This window comes from Acanthopagrus latus, chromosome 8 (genome assembly GCF_904848185.1).
Source record: "Acanthopagrus latus isolate v.2019 chromosome 8, fAcaLat1.1, whole genome shotgun sequence".
Taxonomy (NCBI): Eukaryota; Metazoa; Chordata; class Actinopteri; order Spariformes; family Sparidae; genus Acanthopagrus; species Acanthopagrus latus.
The window spans coordinates 14,850,648-14,873,878 of NC_051046.1; the positions used below are offsets into that span (position 1 = coordinate 14,850,648).

Consider the following 23,231-nt stretch of genomic DNA (forward strand, 5'->3'; position numbering starts at 1 on the left):
TTCAGATTGATTATCCCCCCAAGAGGCTTTTGTTCATTATCCAAGTAGCTGAGATTTGGCAGTCCTTGTAAATGTACATATTGGATACTTCTTACTGATAGTATGATGCACTTGAAGGGGCCATTTTTGATACTTCAAGTACATTTTGCTGATAATACTACAGTACATAAGTAGTAAAAGATTTACAGCCTGGCAGGACAGCTTTTCAGTACATCCTGTGTAAAAAAATAAAAATAAATAGAATATTTTTTCTAATGTAGGCTGACAAGGAAATTAAAAAGAAAGGGGGATATTCTCTTAAACAAATCTGGTTTCGAACAGTGGATTCACTTGACTGTCCACTAGAGGGCGCTGTCACACCACAAGCATGTAGGAGTATGAAGACACTCAGGCTCTCAGTGTCTCTTACTGTTTTTCTGTCTCTCTCTGCTTGTCGTGTCTGAGATGCTTTGTAAATAAAAGAGCGCCTCAGGTAATGTGCGCTCACTGACACACACAGTGCTCACAGTACCGGCGGTGCCTTTTTAAAAGCTACCGTCTGCTTCTACTTCCGCACTGAAGGTGGAGACTGTCGGTGGGATAGTCCAGCAGCTGTGTTACGTTTGGGGAAGTTGCACAATATCGGAAATACACATTTTACAGAACAGTGAGCAAAGTTTGTCACTGTTTCTTCCTTCATGGGGTGAAGTCAGTGAAAGGATACTACACGTGTAAGTTGCGCATAATGTCGGCGTGAACACCCGATAGACCCCCGAAGTCAGGTTAGTGGACAGGTACTCCTCGGAGAATGAATAACTCGGTAACTTCCGCTACTTACATCCGCAACCTCAGCTACAGTTTACTTCGCAAGGTGTCCGATTTCCTGGACCCTCAGGACAGGTGGAGGGACGTCATGGTGTCCATACGGAAGCCGAACGGGGACTCCAGGTACTCTCAGCATCATGTGAGGTGGGTGTTGGCACTGTGGCAGGTGATATGGCAAGATGTTGTGAGGCTACACTACTTATAACAGTATGTGTTTGTTTTGTTTTTTTATAGGAGGTTCGAAGCTCTTGTTGTTCAGGGTAAGAGTCCCACAGTGGAGCTGCTTCGTGACTGGGGGACCACCAACAGCACAGTGGGTGAACTGGTGGACATTTTGAAGAGTCACAGGCTGCTGGCTGCTGCGTCTGTCCTCCTGCCTGGTTTGTTTATTTCCTCATGGTAGTCAAAGACCATATAAGAGGCCACTACAACCTGCAGCACATTCACCACAACAGTTTCCCATTGTTTCTTTTTTAATTTTGGCCCCAGCATTTGAGTATCTGTCTAAACATGTCAAATGAGCGCACATACATTCATTAATTAGTGTTATTACATGTATTTATCAGGGTTAATGTACAACAAACATGAATCACACACAGAGAAAAGAGAACTTTGCTACTTTCCACCTGCAGTCTACAGACAGGTACACACTACCATAATTTGTCATTTGTCATGTCATAATTTGGGTCACGCTGCACCCAAAATTAGTTCATTATCTACTCTCTACTCTCATGCAGATGGAAAAGTCGGGTGAAATCTAGTACTCCACAAAACATTTCTTGAGCCTCACAGCAAAACAGTGTTCTCCGAAACACCTGAAGGAGATGGAGGGGCTTGTTTTTAAAATGTAAACAAACACAAAACTATATGGCTCCCTACAGCTCTTCCAGCATAATCCAAGTTTCCGGAAGCCCCAGAGATTCCTAACTGGTTTCATGTGACGTTATTTACACCTTTTTTAAGCAGAATTCTTCACTGTAGCTGCTAAGCCAAAAGGGTTCATGAGCTCAACCACGCGCTGAGGGTGTATGATGACGAGGTAAAATGTCGATCGTGGTCTAGATAATCTGATGATATTTCACAGTCTCTCACATAAAGGCAACCACAACCATATTTGAGGATGGAGGACAATGCTCAGTGAACCATGTCTACAAGATGAGATATTTTGATGTCTTTTCTTTTGTGCAGACTCACTGGAAGAGACCGTATCTGCAGAGCCGCAGCAGGCCTCCCCAACGGTCGAAACGTACAGCGCACATCCAACGAGACTACTGGAGGAGACGGAGACACAGATGCCAGCAGACAGCTCTGAGCAGACACAGATTCTACAGGAGAGCAGTGAACTAGGTCACACAGGTGGTTGTGCCTTTTTTCCCCCCTTCAGATCGAGTGAATGCACATTTCACATTTGTTGTTATGAGCTGTTTTAGTCCTTTATGATGATCTGTACATGAGAAGAAGGTATGAAACATTGACAAACTGTCATTATCAATCTGAAACCACACCTTCAGTTTTGATAATATTATTCTTGGGTAGTTTCATCTGTAACATTGGATCATATTTGATAAGCCACCATATTTTGTATGTTAAAGAAGTACAAAACGACACAGCTTTTACTTTGTGATCTTAATTTTTCACGGAAAACGAAATTGTGAATGATGCTTCTTTAAAAAAAAGAAAAATAACAAAAAATAAAAACTGACCAGCAGGTATCAACTGGGCCTTCACCACAAACATTAATATCACATGTGTGTCGTTAGGTTGTCCCAGTTTTTTCTACAACGAGCTCATGAAGATCACAGGAAACTTTGACGACCGCCCCGTGTCAGACGGCGGCAGCAGGCTCGGAGAGGGAGGCTTCGGCACCGTATACAAAGGTCTCCTGAACGACAGACCTGTTGCAGTGAAAAAGCTCACACCAGTAAGTGGCAAATATTGACAAGCCAGTCTCGCGCTGTCGGAGATCTTGTGAACTGCAACTTGAGTTATTGTCTCCCCTTAGATGGATGACGTCTCCCCGGACGAGCTGCGAGTTCAGTTCGACCAAGAGATCCAGACTCTGAAAGTGTACGTTTCATCTTCTCTCTCTGTCCCTTGTTAATACCGAGGTTGCTTTTGGGCTTTCGTCTCACAGCCACCTCATAACTTTTACATTTTATTAGCTACAGCAGACAAGCTGGTGTCTGAAGCAGGTGTCTTATACAAAGTAATAAAACTTCAGAGAGTAAAATAATTTAAAGTGCCTTTGGACAAACAGCCTGCTGTCAGACGGGCAAATACAAATCCTGGCTTCATTCGTGCAGAGGCATATGAGAGTGGTTTCAGTCTCGCCAGCAAGAAAATGAATGAGTGTAATGTCGAAAAAATTTCTTTAAGCCCTCAACAGGTTAACATGATATTATCTATATATACTGCACATATATATACAAACACAGGTGATTTGATGAGGCGATTTGTTCCACAGGTTGAAACACGAGAACTTGGTCGACATGGTTGGATTTTCCTGTGATGGACAGCACCCATGTTTGGTGTACCCCTTAATGGTTAATGGTTCTCTGCTGGACCGACTAGCTTGTTTGGTAAGTGCCATCTGCAGTATAGACTCTGCTATCTAGTACATCTGCATTTAAAGTCATTTATTTGTGTGCGCTCTTTTTCCTTTTAGCAGGGAAGTCCCCCACTGTCCTGGCGACAGAGATGCCTGATAGCTGAAGGCACAGCGAGAGGCTTGGAGTATCTGCACAGCAACCATCATGTCCACAGGGATGTTAAAAGGTATAAAGGCAAAGTCTTTACTCATTATCGGTGCCCCTTGATCTTTTTCTGCAGGGAATGGTTTCACGTTCAGGGAAATTGGCTCAGTTAATGTCTCGCAACAGTCTGATGAATAGATGGAGACCCCTCTCAGACCACATTTGGCAGATCGGATAACTATCTGATCTCAAAAAAGGCTACGAGGAAATGTATCCGAGAAGCCTTCAAGACGGGTTAAAATCAGATTGGTAAATTCGCCCCTCTCAGATCTGTTAGTTAAATACGAAGATATTGTCAGAGGCTAGTTAGCATAAAGACTGAAGACAGGCTCAGTGTTTGTCATCTTTGTTTTTACAGGTCTGGTTTTGGACAGATTATACAAACAAGATATGATGTGTTACTTTGTTCTATAGAGCCAGGCTCACTGTTAACCTCTGTTTCTACTTTTTGTGCAAAGCTAAGCTGACCGTCTCCTGGCTATAACATTGGCATTATATTTAACATTATATATGAGAGTGGCCATGATAAGTGCAATTTCCAAACTTGTGAGTCAGACGTTTGAAACATTTTACAAACATTTTTATACAAATTAAACAAATATGATATAATGTTTCGAGAAGTGAGCTTTAGAGGAGGTGGCATTTGGATTTTGTTCCCTTTGGGTAGAGCCACGCTAGCTATTTCCCTCTGTTTACAGTCTTTGCGCTAAGCTAATGTCTCCTGGCTGTAACTTAGTGTTTAACAGAGATACGTGAAAGTGGGTGCCATCCCCTCATTTAACTCACGGCAAGTAAGTGTAATTTCTAAAATTGTGAGTTATTTGGAGAGGAGTAGGCTGACATTTGAGACTTTTTTTTTTTTTTTGTATTTGCATTAAACAAATAGCCGGTAAATGGAATTTGTTGGTTTCAGGCAGTGCCAGTGTCTTTGTGTTAAGCTAAGCCAAGCTGACCATCACCTGGCTGTAGATTCATATTTAACAGACAGACACAAGAGCAGTATCAGCCGTCTCGTTTAACTCTTAGCAAAAAAAGTGAACATGTGTGTTTAACTTAAACTCATTTCTTGGAGATGAGCCTCTCTGTGCTCACTATCTTTGTTTTCTTTTTGTCTTGTTAGTGCGAATATCCTGTTGGATGAAACATTTGTGGCAAAGGTCTCAGACTTCGGGCTGACGAGAGCGTCGTCCAAGCGGACGTCAACAACCATGATGACAGAGAGGATCGTGGGCACCCGTGCGTACATGGCACCCGAAGCGCTGAGAGGAGAGATCACACCAAAATCTGACGTCTTCAGCTTTGGAGTGGTAGGCTTTCCTGCAGACACAGGGTCACCCAGATACAGGCTCACACACACACACACACAAATTGGGATGTTATTTCATGATGGGAGAAATTGCAATCGTAATGTAAAAATAGCATCACGCACACATAACTGCAAGATCTAAACATTGCAGTGTACATTTCATCCCATTTGTGAAATTGGAGCTCCATGTCATGTATCATCTGTCATTATTTCCTACTAAAGGTTCTGAATCAGTGTAGGGGCGCAGCTGTCTGTGTCAGTAGCTATAAATGTCAAACATATTATCTATTGTATGACATTGGTTGGGTGATTTATGAGATCAGCGCTGTATAAACCTGCCTGACCTTCCATAAAAGTGCAGTGTATATACAGCTTATATGTCTTAGTAGGACAGCTGTGGAAACACTGCGGTGTCTGTGAACCTGCCTGGCACATGGCGGGGGTAATGAAGGTTTTCTGTCGTCCAGAGCCATGTGATTAACCCCATCTCTCTGCCATCTACAGGTGTTGTTGGAAATATTGTCTGGACTCCCGCCAGCCGATGAAAACCGTGAGCCACAGCTCCTGGTAAGCCGCACAAAAGAGGCTTTGACTGCGTATCTATCAGGCTGCAGTTCACGATTACAGCTTATTAGAGACTTTGCATTTAATTAGTGAGGGCACATTATCAGTCAGCGGTCATTGTCATGTAATTGAAAGGATTTGAGCCCAGTTTCATCTGTTGAAATCAAGTGTCTCACACCATGGGAAAAGCAATAATGCCAACTTTAAAAACGGAATTTGGTTTCCCCCCTGTCCCCACTCTCCCAGATGGAGGTATGGTATGACATAGATGATGAAGACGAGGACCTGACTCTCGAGGACTTCCTGGACAAAAAGATGGGAGACTGGGAGCTGAGCCAGGTGGAGAGCGTCTACTCCCTGGCCTGCAGCTGTCTCCACGAGAGGAAAAACAGACGGCCATTCATCAAACAGGTACAGGGAGGACAGACAGATGTACAGTTCAAGCTACTGTGTTGGCATCTGCACCGCTTTCTGTAGCGTCACCTAATAAAACCAACAATGTCTCAGTGTCTCAACCTCTAAGCCTCTAAAATTAAACTGAAGACGTAAATCTTGAGACTTAAAATGCTCAGTAATTTCTTAAAAGAGCTGGGTACTGTAGCATTTTGCTCAGGGACCTGCACCTGCGCTCAGAGGGAAGTACAGTGAGGTAGCAACAGAGTGGGTGTGTGAAGTCCAGCACTGTTGTATTTGCAAATGTGTGTGACGGCCTTTACAATGGAGCTCTGTCGGTTATACGTGCGAGTCTGACCTGGTTTTTAAAAAAAGCAAACACGACCATCAGCGAGAAGATTAGCTATTTCTATATACTGCAGATAGTCTTATCAAAATGAGAAGATGCTGCTCTGTATTCTGCTGGTACATTGCAACACTAAGACAGAGTTAATTTTTGATTCACCATTGTCACATATTATAGATAAGAATCTTACATAGCCGGAAAAAGATATATTACCTCATCTCTGTGCATCCTGCCAAACGGCTGTGGAAGAAAAAAAAAAAAAAAAAGAAGTAGCAAAGATATGTTGCTTCTCTCACTCACTGGCCGCGGATGAGGCTGTGAGAGTTTTTATGTGAATCACACAGCGAAGAAAGATAACTAAATAAATAATGGGACTTGCTGCGACCTTGATAAGTTTATGTATATACTTGTTTCATGTGTGTAGACGATAAAATACAAAACTTCTTGTACTTGTACTTAGAGATATTAATGTCTGGTCTCTACAGGTCGTGTTGGAGCTTAAAGGAGTGGTCAAGAGCATTTCACTGGCGCAGGAGTGAATCACAGCATCCCTGAGATGATGCAAGAGTTCCAAGCCGGCCCCAGTCACGCCCTGACACTGACGATGTACCTGTACTTCCTTCTCAACTGTCAGGAATAATGAATCTTGCTTGACTGTGACTGACAAAGTATTATATGCAAAATCTTGTATATCTGTAATAATTTACTGCAAATAATTTTTTTTTTTTTTTAGATCTTTACTGTATTTTTGTATGATGTAGCACTTTTTTTACTTCTGTAACTGTTACACAAACACTGCAGTATGCAGTAATGGCATCAGGGCTGTTATGTCAGGTCTGATGGCTTAATATCCTGAAAGAGGTGAATTGTTTTTTTTCCTCGCCGATCAAATGTTCATTGAGAAGACAGTTAAACGAATAAAGTGAAAGAAACAGAAAATGTATGATTTAAATATTTTTTTTATTTTTCTCCTTTAAAAGAAAGATTTGTAAGAAAACAAATAAGACCGAACATGATTTTTTTTTTTTTTCCTCCATAATGACACGGTATGAATGTAAAGGGATTTTCCCTTCGAACATGAGGTGAGCTTAGTAGTTTGCCTAATGTTAATCAGTAGATCAGTGGATGTGGCAACATTTTTGATCAAGGTATTCAGAGTATTCCCTTTCCTATCTGGTTACTTGGCTTCCCTCTTGTGTGGGAACCAGCAAAGTTTGAGTCGCTTCCTCTCGGTGAAATATGAGATGTATTGACGTAATATTTCTGGAAGCCCCTGTCCTTTCCACTGTGATCCTCACTGACACTGACAGTCACCAGAACAGACCAGACTGTTTCTTAATCATAGAGCATCACACAGCTACAATATGTACATTTACAGCACTTGCATAGAAAAATAAGTTTCTCAGCAGATGATTTTCATGTAAACCACAGTTATATCAAAAAAGAAGTCAATTTTCCAATATAAAATGCACTGTTAAAATTAATCAATCAACACAAATGGGATCATTATATATTTTCTGCTTTGGAGCACCTTGTTGTGCAAACAGTAGGAGACAAATGTTCAACACATTAGAAACAAATAAAACATTAATTGACACAGACTTAAGGAATGCAAGTTAGCTCGTGAACTAAAAGTGGGGGAATTTCATCGTATTGACGCAAGTTCACATTAGTCGCACTGACATTTTGTTTTAAAGTCTCAAAGCTGGCAACAACGTAAAACCTCAAGCTTGACTTCGTTTGGGCCCCTTTGAATCATTGTATACTCTTCCTGGTGACTGCACTAACATACATAAATTTCGCTTCCATTTGGCAAGCTACAAATGGAAACTCTGAAGTGTGTCATTGCTCAGTTGTCCTTGGCGTGCATAGTTGTGTCTCTGGTGAACTTTGCGGGAATTTTGAAGTTGTCATTTTATTTCTTTTAAACAAGCGTGTCAAATATGAATCCCCCCCCCCCCCCCATCGAAGGAATGTTCCACTGTGGAACGTGCTCGAGGTGGAGGTGGTGGCCGGTGTGCTGAGGTCTGTTTAATCTTCCTCCTCTCTCCCCGCGGGTGGTCGAGTGATGCGGCGGCCGCCCTTCGTGCCGGCGGGGCCTCGGGGTTTGGCGAAGGCCTGCTTGTGTGCATACTGCTTGGGATGCACCTCTTCGTACAGGAAGTCGCTGGTCAGTTCGTCCCCATTGTCGATCTCCAACTGGGAAACAGACCAAAACACGTGAGCAGATGAATATCGGTTCTTTTTTCATGCATAAAGTTCGACCTCTTTGATGTCCGTCTGTCAGTTCATTAGTTCTTGTCAGAAACACTTCTTTAAAAAAGGCCCTAAAAACTACTTTCGCAAACAGCTTCAAAACATCGTCTGTCTTGTGTCTTATGGACTGGTTTGGATTAAATAATTGTTTTGTCCATAAAAACGGGGGGGGGGGGGGGGGGGGGGGGGGTGCAATAAATCCTTATTGTAATTACCACACGGCTAAGGAAATGTAATAAAATTGCTTTCAGCTATAATCAGTTCAACATGCAAACATTCAAGGTACTGTCATTTCCAATAAAGACAAGCAACACATCATCACATTGCAATGCTGGAAAAAGTGATTATTTTGGCATTTTTGGTTCATAATAACAAACAATCGATCCTTATAATAGTTGCAGAGTGATCTTCAGTCCAACCGACGAATTGTTGCAGCTTGAGATCAAACCACACATTCCTCCTCCTCTTAAGAACCGATACATAACGATGAGCTGCTGTTGCTTATTTTGTCATCTTATAATATTCAATAGTTTGGAGAATACGCTAGATATCAAAAGGTTTCTCAGGGCCCTAACGTTTTGGGATTTCTCACCTTTTTCTCAATCTCAATTCGGAGATTGTTTTCCACCATGTCGACAAGAGGATTTTTGCAGCTGGAATACAGCATCCTCTCTCGGATGCTACAGCTGTACCCCGGCATAGAATAAATGAAGACTGCGAACAGAAAGAAAAAACAGTGAGGGGGGGACAAAGTGCAATTCAGAGCAACAAAGGAGCAGAACAACAAGCGACGTGTCAGCTGTTTGATGATTCTCTTCACCTGTGGACTCCAAGTAGTCGCCTTCGTGGGAATGTTTGTAGAGGAAGAAGTGGTAACGCGCAGAATCTTTAGGGATTCTCAGTGGCAGGTCCTTCACCTCTGTTGGCTCAGTGCTGCACAAGCGAATCAGCTCCTGTTCGAAGTCTACTTGCTGTTAACAGAGAGGATCAAAAAAGTTGCTCTCAGGGTTGGCGGTGTGCTCTTGTGACTTGGAAAGTCCCTGCATTGCATTTCACGCCAATTGAAAACACCTGGGTGGGGAAAGTGATTAACAAAACTATGTCCCCTCCACCTCAGGTGTCAAGCTTCAGTGGATAAATAGAATGAAACATAGTGCTATTGTAAAAAAAAAAAAAAAAAAAAAAAAAAGATTTTAGGACAACCAACAAAAAGTGAACTGAGACAAAGCAGCGACAGTTCCACAATTATTCCTTTGTACTTTGTGCTGATCTGATCTTGTGACATAGGCCCATTGAATTTCAATGAGAAGAACAAAGGCTTTTTGGGGCAAAATGAGTAACTCATTGTGTCGGTCTGTAAACAACTCCTGACCATAAAACATCTGTATCTCTCCAATCAATGTATTTTGAAAGGCAGAGGACTGCTCTGCCTTCCTCAAACGACTGATCAAGCAAAGGTCACTGACTCACTAATGATCAGCTCTTGAGGACTCACCAGTTGCACGTAGTTGAGTTTTTTATCCCTGTAACGTTCGAGCGCTGCAACGGCGTCTTTGTGAAGAGGGAAGGCCACTCCCTGCAGAGTCTGCTGCTTGGTGTCCACGCTGATGTCCGTCTGCACCTGAATGCACCACAGACGCAAACACACATACCACCATGGTCACTATGGCAGAAGGTTGTCGTAATGCCAGAATTTTGAACATAGATACAATACAAGTTAAAACAAAAAGAAAAACAGAAAAACCATGCTGCTGCGAAAAGAAAAACAAGGGCCATGGCACACAAAATGTTGTTAATTTCAGTCAATGTCAGTACAGGAAAATCACTGAATACAAGCTCTGCTTAAAGCATTAATAGCCTTGTTCTTTTTGTATACATCGAATAAAAAAATTGAGAGATCATATCAGTTTAAACGTGAGGTATTGAAAGAGAGTCGAGAGTTGAGATAACATTTCATATGGTGGTGGTGATGGTTTCTATCTGTGTTTGTTACCATAACCGACTGAAAAAAGACTGACCAAAATGAAAACACGATTTAAAAGCGCTAGATCTGGACTGATAGTTGGATCAGCATCAAGCCTGGTTTCTTTTCTTCAAGACTGATGCATTATTCCCTGAGAAATAAAAACAAAAAGTGTCAAAAACGGCCTGATCTTGCAATGTTTAAAAAAAAAAGAAAAATGTCCTGGATACGCCCCTTTTCGCAGGTTCACACCAAAAGTTAACGGGGTCTATTCTGAACTCCTTCAGCTACGTTTTCTGGAAATCTGTTCAACAGTTTTCATCTTCATCTGCTGACAAACTAATGAAACGGATGCAAAAACAAAACCGTCTTGGAGGAGGTAACAACAGGTATATGTACGCCGGAAGATGATGTGGGATGATCAGAAGTTACTATTTTCATTATTTATTACAAAACTATGTGATGTGTTTTTTTTTTTTATATCACAGGACTACGTGAACTATCGCACACTGCCACTACTACTGCCACAATTTACTTGGATGATAACAGATGAAGTACATTATCTGTGACGGATACTTCAGCTGAGTACTTCCTCAACCCTGCAAATGACCCAATACTGAACTTGTTGTGTGCTGCAGTTTCTTCATGTTTCTGACACATCTACTGACACACACACATACATTATGTCATCATGCCAACTCTTGCAACTTATGGGCAGAACAGATTTCACTCTTAAAAGTATCTGTGGTCCTTCAATCACATGAGGGGGGAAAAAAGGAAAAAAAAACAACAATGTCATGTCAGGTTTCCACTGATGCATTCAGCGTCATATAATGCCTTTCTGATCCGACAATAAACATTCTTCAGTTTGGACATCAGAATGTAAAAAGGTTTACAAGTGCAACAGGCGGCTTGAGTTCCGGATCACGGTGATTACAAAAGAGGTGCTTGTATCTGGAGTGACAAGGCGCCTCCATGAAAATCGCACAGAAAAAACTGGAAACGCTGGGGGGATTACACTGATGGATTGCGTCTATTTTTAGAGCTCTGTTCCCACAAAATGAAATGCCGTGCAAACATGATTGAGCCTCCGATGCAGCTACCTCGCATACCAAAAAGGATTGCGGGTCTTTTTATCCATCTGCTCAGTAAAAGGCAGGCAGTCTCCAAGGCACAGCAATGATAAATATTTCAAAGCCTCTTTTTCATCTAGGCGGTACAGATTAATGGTATATTATCTTCCTTCAACAGCTGGCCGAGTGGGACGAGCACAAAACCTCACTTCCCATTTGCTCCGCTGCTTTTAATTGACCGTGCTTTGGAAGAGGGACTGCGCTACTCAGAGCACGTCCATATATGGTAAAAAAGTGAGTTCTTGTTTATGTGGCAGACAGGGAGGGCAGCAATTAGAATAGGCTGTTTCTCGAAAAAAAACACTTCATTAGGAATAACTGATAGGAGAGGTCCTCCTAAGTCTGGAAAGTGGCACTTAAAATGCTGCCTTTTGCTTTTTTTTTTTTTTTTTTTTTTTAAACTTTCTTCCAGGTGGAGTCTAACACAGGCCTGAAGCCCTTCACATTAGCAGTGTAAACACTGCTGGCGTCATCAGCGGCATGCAGCGGATATCATGTTACAGTATTTCTTCTGTCTCATCGCTGCAAACAACAAAGGCAAAGCACAATGATCCAAGCTCACCTGCGCTCCATGCAGAATCACTGCAGTCACATTTGCATGAAGCTCTCTCAGCGAGGAGCGACGTTTCAGAGCTTTTCTTTCTAACCGCTTTGCCGTTTCTGAGGTTTGGGAATGTAAACATGATTTTGTGCAGAGCCATGGGCGTGAGCCGCATAAGCCTAATAGATTCATCTCTGCCAACATCCTGCTGTTCTAATGCATCAGCGTCTTTTGCGCTGCGTTGATACTGCCGGGCAAGCATATGCACACTTGCACTGCTGCTGACCTTGTGCTGTTCGCAAGGATGCATCACTGGCCCCTCATTGATACAACACCGTTTCTGGTGGGATTTAAATCTCGCACACAGGGAATGTGATTAGGTGGACTACTGCTTTGAGCTGCGGTAAGCCATCCTTCCCCTCACTGAGGCCAAAAGTGTAAGCATGACATAGTGTCATCCATTTTCAGAACTGAAACAGACAACAAACCTGCTGCACACCCACTTCAGAGGAGACTCAAGCGACAAAACTTGTCACAGTGCGACGGTGTCCGTGTATGCGAGCGCGTGAAATGGGTTATTTAAAGTGACGACGTTCAAGAAATCCCCCCTGTGTTTGTGTGTGTGTGTACCTCATTTAGTTTGATCTGCCTCAGTTCCTCCTCTGCAGCAGTGAGGGGCAGGGGAGCCGACTGCGAGGTCAGATGCTTCCTGTATCCAGAGAGGTTCAAATCCTCCTGCAGGCCAAAACATTAGCACAATCACACATTATACAGGTCAGCCTCACCAGTGTATCTTCGCTTCCATCAGCTGCCATAAACATGTGGTTCTTACTAAAGTTGAGTGCACAAAAGAGCTTTTAACGTCACTTTAAAATGGGGTTGTTGTCAGACCAACCTTTGCGGTTGCGAATATCTCATCCTTGATGTGCCCGCCTCCAAACTCTTTCTTCAGTGTGGCTCTGGTAGCAGCATATAACATTTTTTGTCGCACCTGTTGAAGAATATAAAACAAGTCTGAGAATATGTATTATAATAAAAGCTTGAGAGATTGTTTTTCTTGATAAGTCTCTAATTTTATTTATATATCTTTTCTTTGCACTGTTTTTCTATTTGTTCATACTTCTTTCTTACAGAAATAATAAAGAATATAGAATGGAAAAACAGTCCTTGATTAAACTAAGAAAGTTTTAGTTAAGGTCATTCAGTGTTATACACCAGAACAGAGTGCATAACACATTAACAAAAGTGGAATTTTCTTTCATAATTTTGCAACTGGCATTGTTTACATCCATGTTTACATTCTAGCAAACTTCTTCTTCAAGAGTCAACGTCCGTAGATTGAATAAAGAGCGAGCAAAAAAAAAAAAAGGGAACCTAGCGCTGCTTGTGGTCAAAAACTCAAGATGCATCTAAAAATGACCTCTGAGACAAATGCACGTTTTTAGCCCCCACACAACCGATCAAGTAAAGGCAGCGGCGTGTACCGGTTGTGGAATGACTGCGCAACTTCCGACAAGCCTAAACCTGAAGACCTGCACTTTGAGCCAGCAGGCAGGAATGTTAAACTCAGTTATGACTTTCAGAGAGTGGATTTGAGCTCGGCTCTACTGTGCAGTTAAGCGTGCTACAAATATCCTGCATGGCACTTTGTTTTATGCACTGGCCTCTCCTTGCAACATTCCTCTTTCCACTGCTACAGAAACAACATTTGCATGAGTATTTGTCATGGCTATTTTGATAGGCAGTGACTCTGTCCCAGAAAGTGGTTCATCAAGTTTCAGGGATGCAGAGTGACTCTGACTTAAATGGCATTGTATGACTGAAGACACTAAAATGCAAAAAGCACATTAGCATAACAGGGAAACAGGACAGCCACGAGCCAGTGTCACCTTAAAGCACTTAGAGGGTGAATTCTGAGTCACAAATTGAAGGTTTAGGCCAAGCGCCATGTGATTTGGAACGCACCATCACGTACCCATATTTAGAGAGGTTTGTTAGGAAATAATGAATGCAGTCTTGCCCACGTTTAACCGAGCGAGCCTGCAAAGAGTCCCTGCCTTGATGTGGTGACCCCACCCATCTTTTAGTCAAAAGCAGAGGAGGACAAATCATATGGAAAGTCATTCATTAAAGCCAAGACTTGGCTGGGTTTTCTTACAGCGGAGCGGTCCGGCGACCAGGCCAGGAAGAGCCACTCGTAGCCCTGGTTGTTTGTGGAATCCAGCCGGTACAGAATGTAGCAGGGGACATCATCCTCGATGAGGGGCAGCACTAAGGAGTCATACTCCTGGTCCCACTTCTTCGATGCCTTCTTGGTGGCGCCCAGAGTCAGCTGCTCTGGAAAAGCAGATGCGTGCCACAAAACCGTCAGCGGTGCTTGGATTTGTTAGCCATGTTGACATTCTAATGTCGGCCTTAGCCAAAGTGTGGGTGGAAGTTTAAACGGACACCGCTCACCATCCTCAATGACAATCTTCAACACTCGATATTGGTCTCCGCTCCTGGCGCTGGCAAAGACGTCCTTCACATCATTGCCCGCTGAGAGAAGACAGAGAGGGGGGTCAGTCTCCCGCTGTTTTAAACAGACACATGCTTGACACAGACACACTCTTGCCAACGCGGCCATTTGGAAGCTCTTGCTGCAAGTTTCCATCGAGATGCTTTGTGGATCTCGTAAACATGTGAAAAACAACCAGGTGTGAGATGTTATTAAAAAAAAGAAAAAAAAAGAACACACAATCATCTTCTCATTTAGCTGTGTTGACGTGTAGCCCAGTGTTAAGTATTTCTTCTATTTTTCCCTTTGAGATAAGGAAACTATTTGGTTTTATAACTGGGCAACATGCAACACTGACACAGAATGGGGTAGCCAGACGGTTGCCGGGTTTCAGTCGGTAACACTTTGACCACTGATGCTGGCACAATGAAAAAAAAGGCTCTTCAGTTTGCATACAAAGCATTCTCTGAAAGGTTATTAGCTCCAATAACTCTGCAGGTTTCCTTTAAAGCAACACAGATTTTGATAAATATTGCAGGGGGATACACAGACAGGAAGGAAAGACATTTTAAATGTTTTTGTTGTGCATTGGATTCAACTAGATCATTCTTTACAGGTAGAATTAATCAGCCATGGACAGGTGTGTATGAATGGTGCATTTGGCTCTGCAAAGATCTTTAAAAAAAAGTCTGCTGGAGCACAATACAGCTGATCATAAATAAATAAAACGATACAAATATAAGATCATTCACATGAAAACCAGTGAAAGCACCTGCATGGTGTTAGCAGACACATTCACAGAAGCTACATCTCGCCGTCTGTTGTTATCTCCGAACAGTCTGTTAATAATCCTGGAGTGGTGCTGCCCTATAAAAAAATCACGTCACGCCCTACTAAAGTCCATTCTTTAATAACACAGTGCAGGTTATGCCAGTGCTAGTCACATATTTACGGGAACACCGGCCAGTCTACAAGGCCAGCAGTTTGTTTAAATGAAGGCGTCGCCCATCCATTCAGAAAGCTCAACTAACGTTTCAGCATTTCAGATTTATGCCGAGAAGCTAAAGCCACACAAGGCTTTTTTTGGTACTATTTTGGAACAATACACATCAGTCGTGCTTTGACCGGCTTATAAAGCTGGCTAAAGGCTGGGGGATTATGTTTCCTAGTCCTAAAAGTGCCCAAACAGGGCACCGCTGCTGATCTCACACATCACGGTAGCTCAGAGCTAGCTAGGAGTGGCTAGCTAACTTGACGCTAGCTTCTCCTTTGCAATGAATTGTTGGAGGTACTTAAAGCGCATCCGGTAATCACACACTCGCACCGCATAATACATAAGGACAGAGACACTGAAAGGAGAGGAAAGCATCTACCTTGAATGCCCGTCTGATGTGACATTGTGTCTTTCGTCGGATAAAGGGCTGATGCTGCTGATCAGGCGAAACCAGGGCAGAGAAGCAGGAAGTGGACTACATCGACAGGACCCGCCCCTCGTCTGTCGTCATCAACATCATAAATCACATGACGTCCAAACATTTTTTTTTTATTATTTATTTATTTATTTTAACTTATTTAATGTATTTATTTATTTTACAGTTATTCAGAGTAAATAAAAATAGAAAAAATTACGTAAATTCAACATTGATGGAGGAAGTATTCCTGTCTAAATATGTAATAAAACTAACAATGCCACAGTGTAATAAATGTTTTACCTCCATCACAAGCAAAACAGTACAGGAGTATTATCACCAAGATTTGCTCATTATAAACATAAAATAACCAAATAATTAAAAGTAGTCATTATGCAGCATGTGCACCATATGCGAATTAGTTGATCATGTATCATATTATTGGATGGTTATGCATCAATTACCACTTGTAAACAAGGGGCACATTTCAAATAATTCACAAAACTTTGGGGGGGTTGATCTCTAAAAATCCATTATATTTTACAAGCTCATACTGTGCTTTATTTGTCTGATTATGGAAAGTATCTAACTAGCTGTCAAAAAAAAATGTCTGAATGAAATGATGAAAATTCTTAAGTAAAGTAGAAGTACCTCAAATTTAGAATAAAGATTTACTCAAGATAATATAACTTGTTATATTCTACTGCTGAAATATAATGCCTCTGCTTCTACTGCCTCAAAAATATTGTTGTTATTATTATTATTATTATTATTATTATTATTATTATTATTATTATTATTATTATTATTATTATTATTATTATTATTGTCTGTAGACTACATAGTCTTATAACTTGAGTATACTGCTATACATAAGAAAGGCTTATGATACATAGCAGTACTTGAGTATATATAGAATACTCAAGTTATTAGACTAGTTTTTATGCAGCCTACGTTCCCAGGCACATATTTTTCATTCTTCCTTTCTGGTTTAGGTCTCTGATCTGTGATAACGGGGGAGATTTCCGCCTCTCATGGCAGCTGATCTCATTTGGCGTGAAATCCTAACATCTGGAAGCCACCGGGCTTCCTGTCTCTGCTCTCCGTCCCTCCCACTCCTCGTTATATAAATAAACAAATGAATGAATAGATTTTACAGCAGCAGAATTATCCTGTCACCAGAGGGAATCTCAGCTGTGTCACAGCAGACACAGACAGGGTCAGGCCGGAAACGAGGTGACCCGCTTTTCGAAATAAGGGTGCACCACTTTAGCATAGAGCTGATTCAATCCAATGATACAAGTGGTATTAAGCTTAAACAGCACATTGTATTGCTGAAATAGTCTAACATAAACCAGTCTATTAATGGTATAAACTTTATGTTTCAAATACATCTTAGTAAACTGTGTGTTTTGATTTGGTCAAAGCCAAACATCAGCGTAAAGTAAAATAAGTCACAGAAGTATTTCAGGATAAATCTGAAGAAATTTTAGTGAGAAATAAAGCTAATCTGTTAGGCATTTAGTACTATATGTTTATATTTAAATAAGTATACAGTGTGTATTTTATATTATGTAGTTAGTTATTTTGTTTTTTTATTCATTCATTATTATCAACACCATCAATGTTTATACCGTCTGTTTACAATTGCACTGTTTATATTTTGTACATATTATTTCTATACAAGTAGATTTTATTTCTTACCTTTTTAATATATTGTATATATTTTTTTTACTATTGTTTATTGTTAAATCAAACTGTCCTCTGGCTGCTGTGACACACACATCTCCCCGTTTGTGGGACTAATATAGGAATTCAGACTCAGTTTCTGATGTTAGGCTATTATCGTCATCATCATCATCTTGACCATTATTATTATCATTATTATTATTATTATTATTATTATTATTATTATTATTATTGTTGTTGTTGTTGTTGTTGTTGACGTCGTGTCTAGTTCCAGATTACTCCGCCAGTTTACTCATTTTGGACGTTTTGCTGACGAATCTCACTTGTGGTCTGCCTTCATCGCGTTTTATTTTGAAAGGTGTGTGCGGAAGTCACACGTGTGTACGGGCTGCTGACTTGACGCTGGTGTATCAACGTGTTTGGCTACATTGCGTTGCACTGATGCTATGCGTGCTGTGTGGACCCAGCCGTCTCCATCCATTGTACAGCGGCAGCAGCAGCAGCAGCGGCACTGGCCCCATCAGCAGCCCACAAACTGCACCGTCTGGCGGGATCCCGCTGACGAAGCACCGCCCGGCTGAGCTAGCCGTGCCCGGCGCATGGACGCTCCAGCACAATGGCAGAGGATTTGGGGGCTCCTCTGTTGTGTACCAACAACAGGTCGCATGGATAATTCCTCCCCAATCCTCCTGTATCATCATCATCATCATCATCATCTCGAGTCGGGGATGACCAGAGCGCCGCTGTCGGCTTGATGTGGCAGGAGAGCCGTGCGCGAGAGATGCTGCTCGTGCTGGCTGACGACTGAGAGGAAACACGGCGTGGAGCAGGTGCGTTGATGATGATGCTGATGCACCGCACACATAATAATAAAACCGAGGTGAAGGCAGGCAGGTATGTAGGTAGGGAGGCAGGCAGGCAGGACTTGCACGAATCTCTGCTGTCCCAGATCTGACATCGATTTTCTTTTTTTTTTTTTTTTAAGTTGTGTAATCAGATAGTTCCAGTGAAGCTTGTTGTCTTATCTCGGGAGATATGAGGGGGGTTAGTGATGTGACATTTTAGGCGTCATCATGTTGTGACATTAGAGGGTGTGTGTGTGTGTGCGCGCGCGCGCGCTCTGTACAAGGCGGGCCATTCATGTAGTGGCACTAATGGTGGGTATATTCCTCTGTTTTTCCTGTTGCACTTACAGACTCTTAATATGGTCAGCAGAATTTAAATATTTTTTTTTGGGTTTTTTTTGTAATGTTTTAGAGGGTTTCGAGGATGCTGGTTGATAAGGATGATGAAGATAATGTGTCATCAGATATACAGCCCACTTCCTGAGTATCCCCCTCTGATCAGCCCTCCTTTCCATGCTCTCCTTCTGTCCTATGTCCTCTGGGGTGCCTTCTCCTGTCATAAGGCTTTAATTCTGCATTCCACCGGAATAATAAAAGTGATTCTACCTCCATTAGTGGAGCCACAAGCTTAGCAGCACCCAAGGTGGCACACAACAACAAGGCAAGCATGATGCGGGTGAAATTTAATTAGCCACATGGGTGGTTCCACTGTGGCAGCTCTATTCCTGAAGTCGTTACATCATTCGAAAGTCCCCACTGTGGGGTGGGGGTATTTCAGGAAACGGTGTCAGGGCAGGCGACTGCCGGTTGGGAAAGTTCAGTCCAGTGAAAGTCAGGCCAGTCACAAGGGGGAGTGACGGCGGGGGAAGGCTCAGACTGGGACTGCACGGGTGAGTGAAGACTGACGGGGGGGGGGTTTAAAAATACAAAACGTGGGGGATGTCGGGAAAGTCGCTCGAGCCACCTGTTTTTGAGGGGAGCACATTTTCAGAGAGGATAAGCCTCTCAAAAAAAGCCCGGCGCTTCAGATTCTGCCTCACCCAGGTAAGGCTCCTCGACACCTCGACTTGTTTGACTCACCCATAAAGCTTCAACTTAAGTCCCTTTTTTTTCTTCTAAAGAACAGCTTCATCATGCAGCTGTTTGTGTCTTTGTGCTGTGCTGACATCACTAACCAGGCCGATCAAAGACCTCTCTGTCGTTTTTTGTGTGTGTGACAATCCTGGCATTGATGGAAATAAAAAGCCTGTCTTCGCTCTAAGGAATCTTCCATGTAGGTGTATTATTGGCACCGCGGCTGAACCGTCAGCGTTGTCTGAGTTCCACGTAATCCCAAACTGTACCAAACCCCTCAGTTATTTTCCTGACACTAATCTCAGTCTGAGGGATGTTTTCACTCTAATCTGCCCATGCTGATTTGAGTATAATGTAATCTGACTGAAAGAAGCCCTCTCTCTCACTCTCTCTCTCTGACTCCCAGGTGTAGAGTGGCTGGGGGGCTCAGCAGGATGGAAATAGATGCCCGCTTTCGCTACTATTTCCAGCACCCGTGGTCGCGTCTCATCGTGGCCTACCTCGTCACCTTCTTCAACTTCCTCATCTTCGCCGAGGACCCCATCTCCCACAGCCAGACAGAGGCCCACATGATCGTGGTGGGCAACTGCTTCTCCTTCCTGTTCAACAAGTACCCCGGCCTCGGATGGAACATCCTGAAAGCGGTGTGCTGGACGCTGGCCATCATCACGGGCATGGTAGCCGGGAAGTTTATATTCCACCGACAGCTCTTTGGTAAGTCACGCGCACAATGATGCAGTGGAATGTGCAGAGTAGTGGATCCGCTGAGGGAGGGAACCTTCACTCCTGAGTTGTTTATGTTCCGGCTTTTGATCGGTGAAAAGCACCTTCGACTCATGCTCCACTTTATGTGAGCAGCGATGTCACGAAAGACGACGGCAGTCAGCTTTTGCTGTTGTGTGTTTATGCTCCTGCCTCCATTTTTTCCTTTTCTCATCAGATCTGGGTCGAACAGTATTTGCAGATCCTCACTGTTTTTATCATATTCTGATACAAGTAGGAATGAAATAAAAAAAAAGATTATTTTCCACTCAGATTAGTCTCATTTAATTATTTCATAGATTTCTTGTGTTAGGATTAGTGCTGACATAATTTTCCATCTGTTTTTGCTGAAAGTATTCAGTCCCATAAGAAAACCAAGAACTGTGAAAAGTTGGATGTTTTTGCTAAAAATGATTCAAAATATGCTTTAAAATGACTTAAATTCACAAATAAACTGATCACTTTAGCTCTTGGTACTACATCATTGAGGCTACTGATCACTACTGTACATTGTACATTTATGTGATCAGTTGCAGTTGAACAGATGTGTTACACATATCGGTCCGTTATGCATGTTTGAATACGAAAAGGGTGTGAGACACCTCGGCATATAGCAGAAATCTGACTTTGTTTTACAGCCTCTTACCGTACCGCTTGTGCTTGATCGTTGGTTCTCAACCTCTTTGGCTTGTAATCTCTTCTAAAGATGCACGACCCACTGACACCCACTCTGCTCACCTAAAGCAGAAACAAACCTTTTGTGCCATTTCTTTTTGAAGTGAACAGACAAAAACAATCCAAAAATACTTTTCCCAATCTGCAGTGTTTGTTTAGAAGAGGAATCTTGAGTGGAAAACATGGTTGCTCACGATGAAAAAAGTGAACTGATACACAGTAATAAAGATGTATGGGAATATGAATATATTTTATTTGATATCACAAGTAGCGTCTCGGATCTTCTTACCCAGCAGACAGCAGGTAAAGCCCAGATGTAAATGATAGCACTGAGCATCTAAAAACACCGCGTCACTCACAATGGACAACTTAATAAAGTAGCGGAACTGATGCAGGACAACCACAGATATAATCTTTGTTCCCATGCCTTCCAGTTACCTGTCAAAACCTGCCTTCATCACCCACAATGCATGTTCACTGTTGGCAATTAGGTCGGGGATTCAGGTGTGTTGTGCTACTGGCATCTAAATGAGCCCCTAACTGCCTAAGAAGAGATGAGGAGAGGGCTACACAAGTCTGATAATCCAAAAAAAACACGCACACTAACTAACACACAAACACTTTCAGATCTGCTGCCATATACACTTTTCACATGTGTAGCAGGACTCTCCAACACCTGTAAGCATCAGTGATGGGCTCATTCTGATCAAGTGTCCCAGTAAGTCATGCCAGCGAGCGAGCATGCCAGCAGTTACACCTAAATGTCATGCAGCCGTCGAGGGCCTCTGCAGCGCAACTTGTTGCTCACTTCCTTCACCTCTCGCGCCCTCACTGATTGGTTTCCTCTCCTTTGTTTTCACACCTCCTCTTGAAACCTCGACCTTTTCTCTCTTGTCGCCCTCTTGCCAGCTCGACTCTTTCCATTGCACTCTCTTCTCACATGACTGTGACTCTCATCAGCCCTCCCATTTGTTTAAACTGTGCAGCAGCAGCTCGCAGTGCTTCCGATTCGACTCACACATTTGATTTCCTACTCACTTCACAACTCACTTACTGTAGGCCCCCGGATATTATTGGCCACCCTGGCTTATCTTCTCGGGATGAACCATTAATGACTATAATTGGAGGACAGGGAAAGGGGGGGCAGTACTCTGAGTGATCATCTTCTCTGAGCATAAATAGAAAGTCAAGAGTGCATGATGACATGATACTTTGTGCAAATATAGAATCCTCACTAAGAGGGGAAATGGAAAATGGCTTTGTGGACTTCGGTTGTCCTGTACATGGTTGACATTTAGTGGCTCACATAATACCAGCTGTAGTGCTTCCTTTCTTAGGAATCTGTGGCAAAGCTTCTCTTCCTTTGGGTCGGGGCCCCACCTTCACTTGGATGATGTATACAGGATCCTTGGAGATGTCCAAGACTAGAGATAAAGATGCTTATTTGCTATAGTTTGAATAAGATTAAATGGGGCGACCAACCAGGCAAGGTTCAGAAACTCTCTTTCAATCGCCTGTTTTAGTTTTGGTTTGGTTGGACATTTTTTGAGCAAGACTTGGATGAGAAGGTCGACACCACTCTCTCGTATCTGTCCAATAAACATGAAGCTGAAATCGGGGTACAGTTAGCTTAGCTTAGCATGATGGAAAATCTAGTTTTGAGGTCATAGGGTGACCTCCTGGAGCCTCATGGACTAAGACTAAGTGACTATAGATGAATTAAATTTATGCTGAGAAAAACTGATTGTTAATTGCGTCATTTCCAAAATGTCAAACTGGTCCTTGCTATTTCTGCCACCTTTAATTTTACTTTCAGTGCTTCCAGCATTAAAAAGAAATTACATTTGAAAAATACTGTCAGTGTCTCTTTCCTGGAACAAAGTGCGTGTTTGTCCAGATGATCCACTGAATATCGCACAAACAATTTCACTTTCAGGTTTCTACCTGCCTGACGGGTTACCAGTAGAGCTCAGAGAGGAAATGTTTTTTGATATAGGTAAACTGACCGTGTGAGAATAATCACTGTTTAAAACTTTCCTGTTATACTTTGTGATGGCTTTGGTTAGCCTGCTGTGGGTGTGTGTTCAGCTACTTTGCCAACAGCAAGCCCGTTAATTGGCTGGTGAACTAATGCTACATAGAGAGTGCATTTAGCAGCGCAGCTAGATCGCTTGTGCGGACAGAGATCCTTTTTTGTTTTTTTTAAACCTGTTCTTAAAAT

General features: G+C 42.4%; 3 protein-coding genes across 7 annotated transcripts in view; 2 read left to right on the top strand and 1 right to left on the bottom strand.

The window, feature by feature from the left end:
• The first annotated feature begins 317 nt into the window (after nt 1-317).
• Nucleotides 318-6,953, top strand: irak4 (interleukin-1 receptor-associated kinase 4). 4 transcript variants are annotated; one of them, XM_037106508.1, is made up of 11 exons: nt 318-948; nt 1,039-1,184; nt 1,993-2,163; nt 2,565-2,725; nt 2,807-2,871; nt 3,269-3,383; nt 3,473-3,579; nt 4,678-4,864; nt 5,368-5,430; nt 5,674-5,838; nt 6,652-6,953. In XM_037106508.1, the coding sequence occupies exons 1-11, from the start codon at nt 788-790 to the stop codon at nt 6,703-6,705; spliced, it is 1,395 nt and encodes a 464-aa protein (XP_036962403.1). In that variant the 5' UTR covers nt 318-787; the 3' UTR covers nt 6,706-6,953. The 4 variants fall into 4 exon arrangements, with proteins under 4 accessions (XP_036962403.1, XP_036962404.1, XP_036962401.1 ...); XM_037106509.1 differs by having other exon boundaries at nt 320-927; nt 3,470-3,579; XM_037106506.1 differs by having other exon boundaries at nt 367-948; nt 3,470-3,579.
• Nucleotides 6,954-7,107: 154 nt separating this feature from the next.
• On the bottom strand, nt 7,108-15,954 carry twf1a (twinfilin actin-binding protein 1a). Its single transcript, XM_037106510.1, has 9 exons — nt 15,930-15,954; nt 14,517-14,597; nt 14,218-14,396; nt 12,955-13,050; nt 12,690-12,794; nt 9,918-10,043; nt 9,243-9,393; nt 9,015-9,136; nt 7,108-8,365 (listed from the first exon to the last, which is right to left on the bottom strand). The coding sequence occupies exons 1-9, from the start codon at nt 15,952-15,954 to the stop codon at nt 8,198-8,200; spliced, it is 1,053 nt and encodes a 350-aa protein (XP_036962405.1). The 3' UTR covers nt 7,108-8,197.
• Nucleotides 15,955-17,917: 1,963 nt separating this feature from the next.
• The window catches only part of tmem117 (transmembrane protein 117), a 46,344-nt gene continuing 41,030 nt past the window's right edge, over nt 17,918-23,231 (top strand). The window contains exons 1-2 of one of the 2 annotated variants that reach the window (XM_037106504.1): nt 17,918-18,484; nt 19,980-20,287. In XM_037106504.1, the coding sequence (XP_036962399.1) occupies nt 20,008-20,287 (280 nt within the window). In that variant the 5' untranslated portion in view covers nt 17,918-18,484; nt 19,980-20,007. Of the gene's footprint in view, nt 18,485-19,442; nt 19,544-19,979; nt 20,288-23,231 lie in introns of those variants that run through there. The other variant, XM_037106505.1, reaches the window with a different exon arrangement.

Coding starts and splice junctions, on each gene's coding strand:
- irak4 (XM_037106506.1), top strand. CDS start 788: ATGAATAACTCGGTAACTTCCGCTACTTACATCCGCAACCTCAGCTAC. Junction 2,164..2,564: donor TGAACTAGGTCACACAGGTG/GTTGTGCCTTTT, acceptor GTGTGTCGTTAG/GTTGTCCCAGTTTTTTCTAC. Junction 5,431..5,673: donor ACCGTGAGCCACAGCTCCTG/GTAAGCCGCACA, acceptor CCACTCTCCCAG/ATGGAGGTATGGTATGACAT.
- twf1a (XM_037106510.1), bottom strand. CDS start 15,954: ATGTCACATCAGACGGGCATTCAAG. Junction 10,044..12,689: donor GGCAGATCAAACTAAATGAG/GTACACACACAC, acceptor TGGTGCATTCAG/GTGCAGACGGACATCAGCGT. Junction 9,394..9,917: donor AACTCAACTACGTGCAACTG/GTGAGTCCTCAA, acceptor CTCTGTTAACAG/CAAGTAGACTTCGAACAGGA.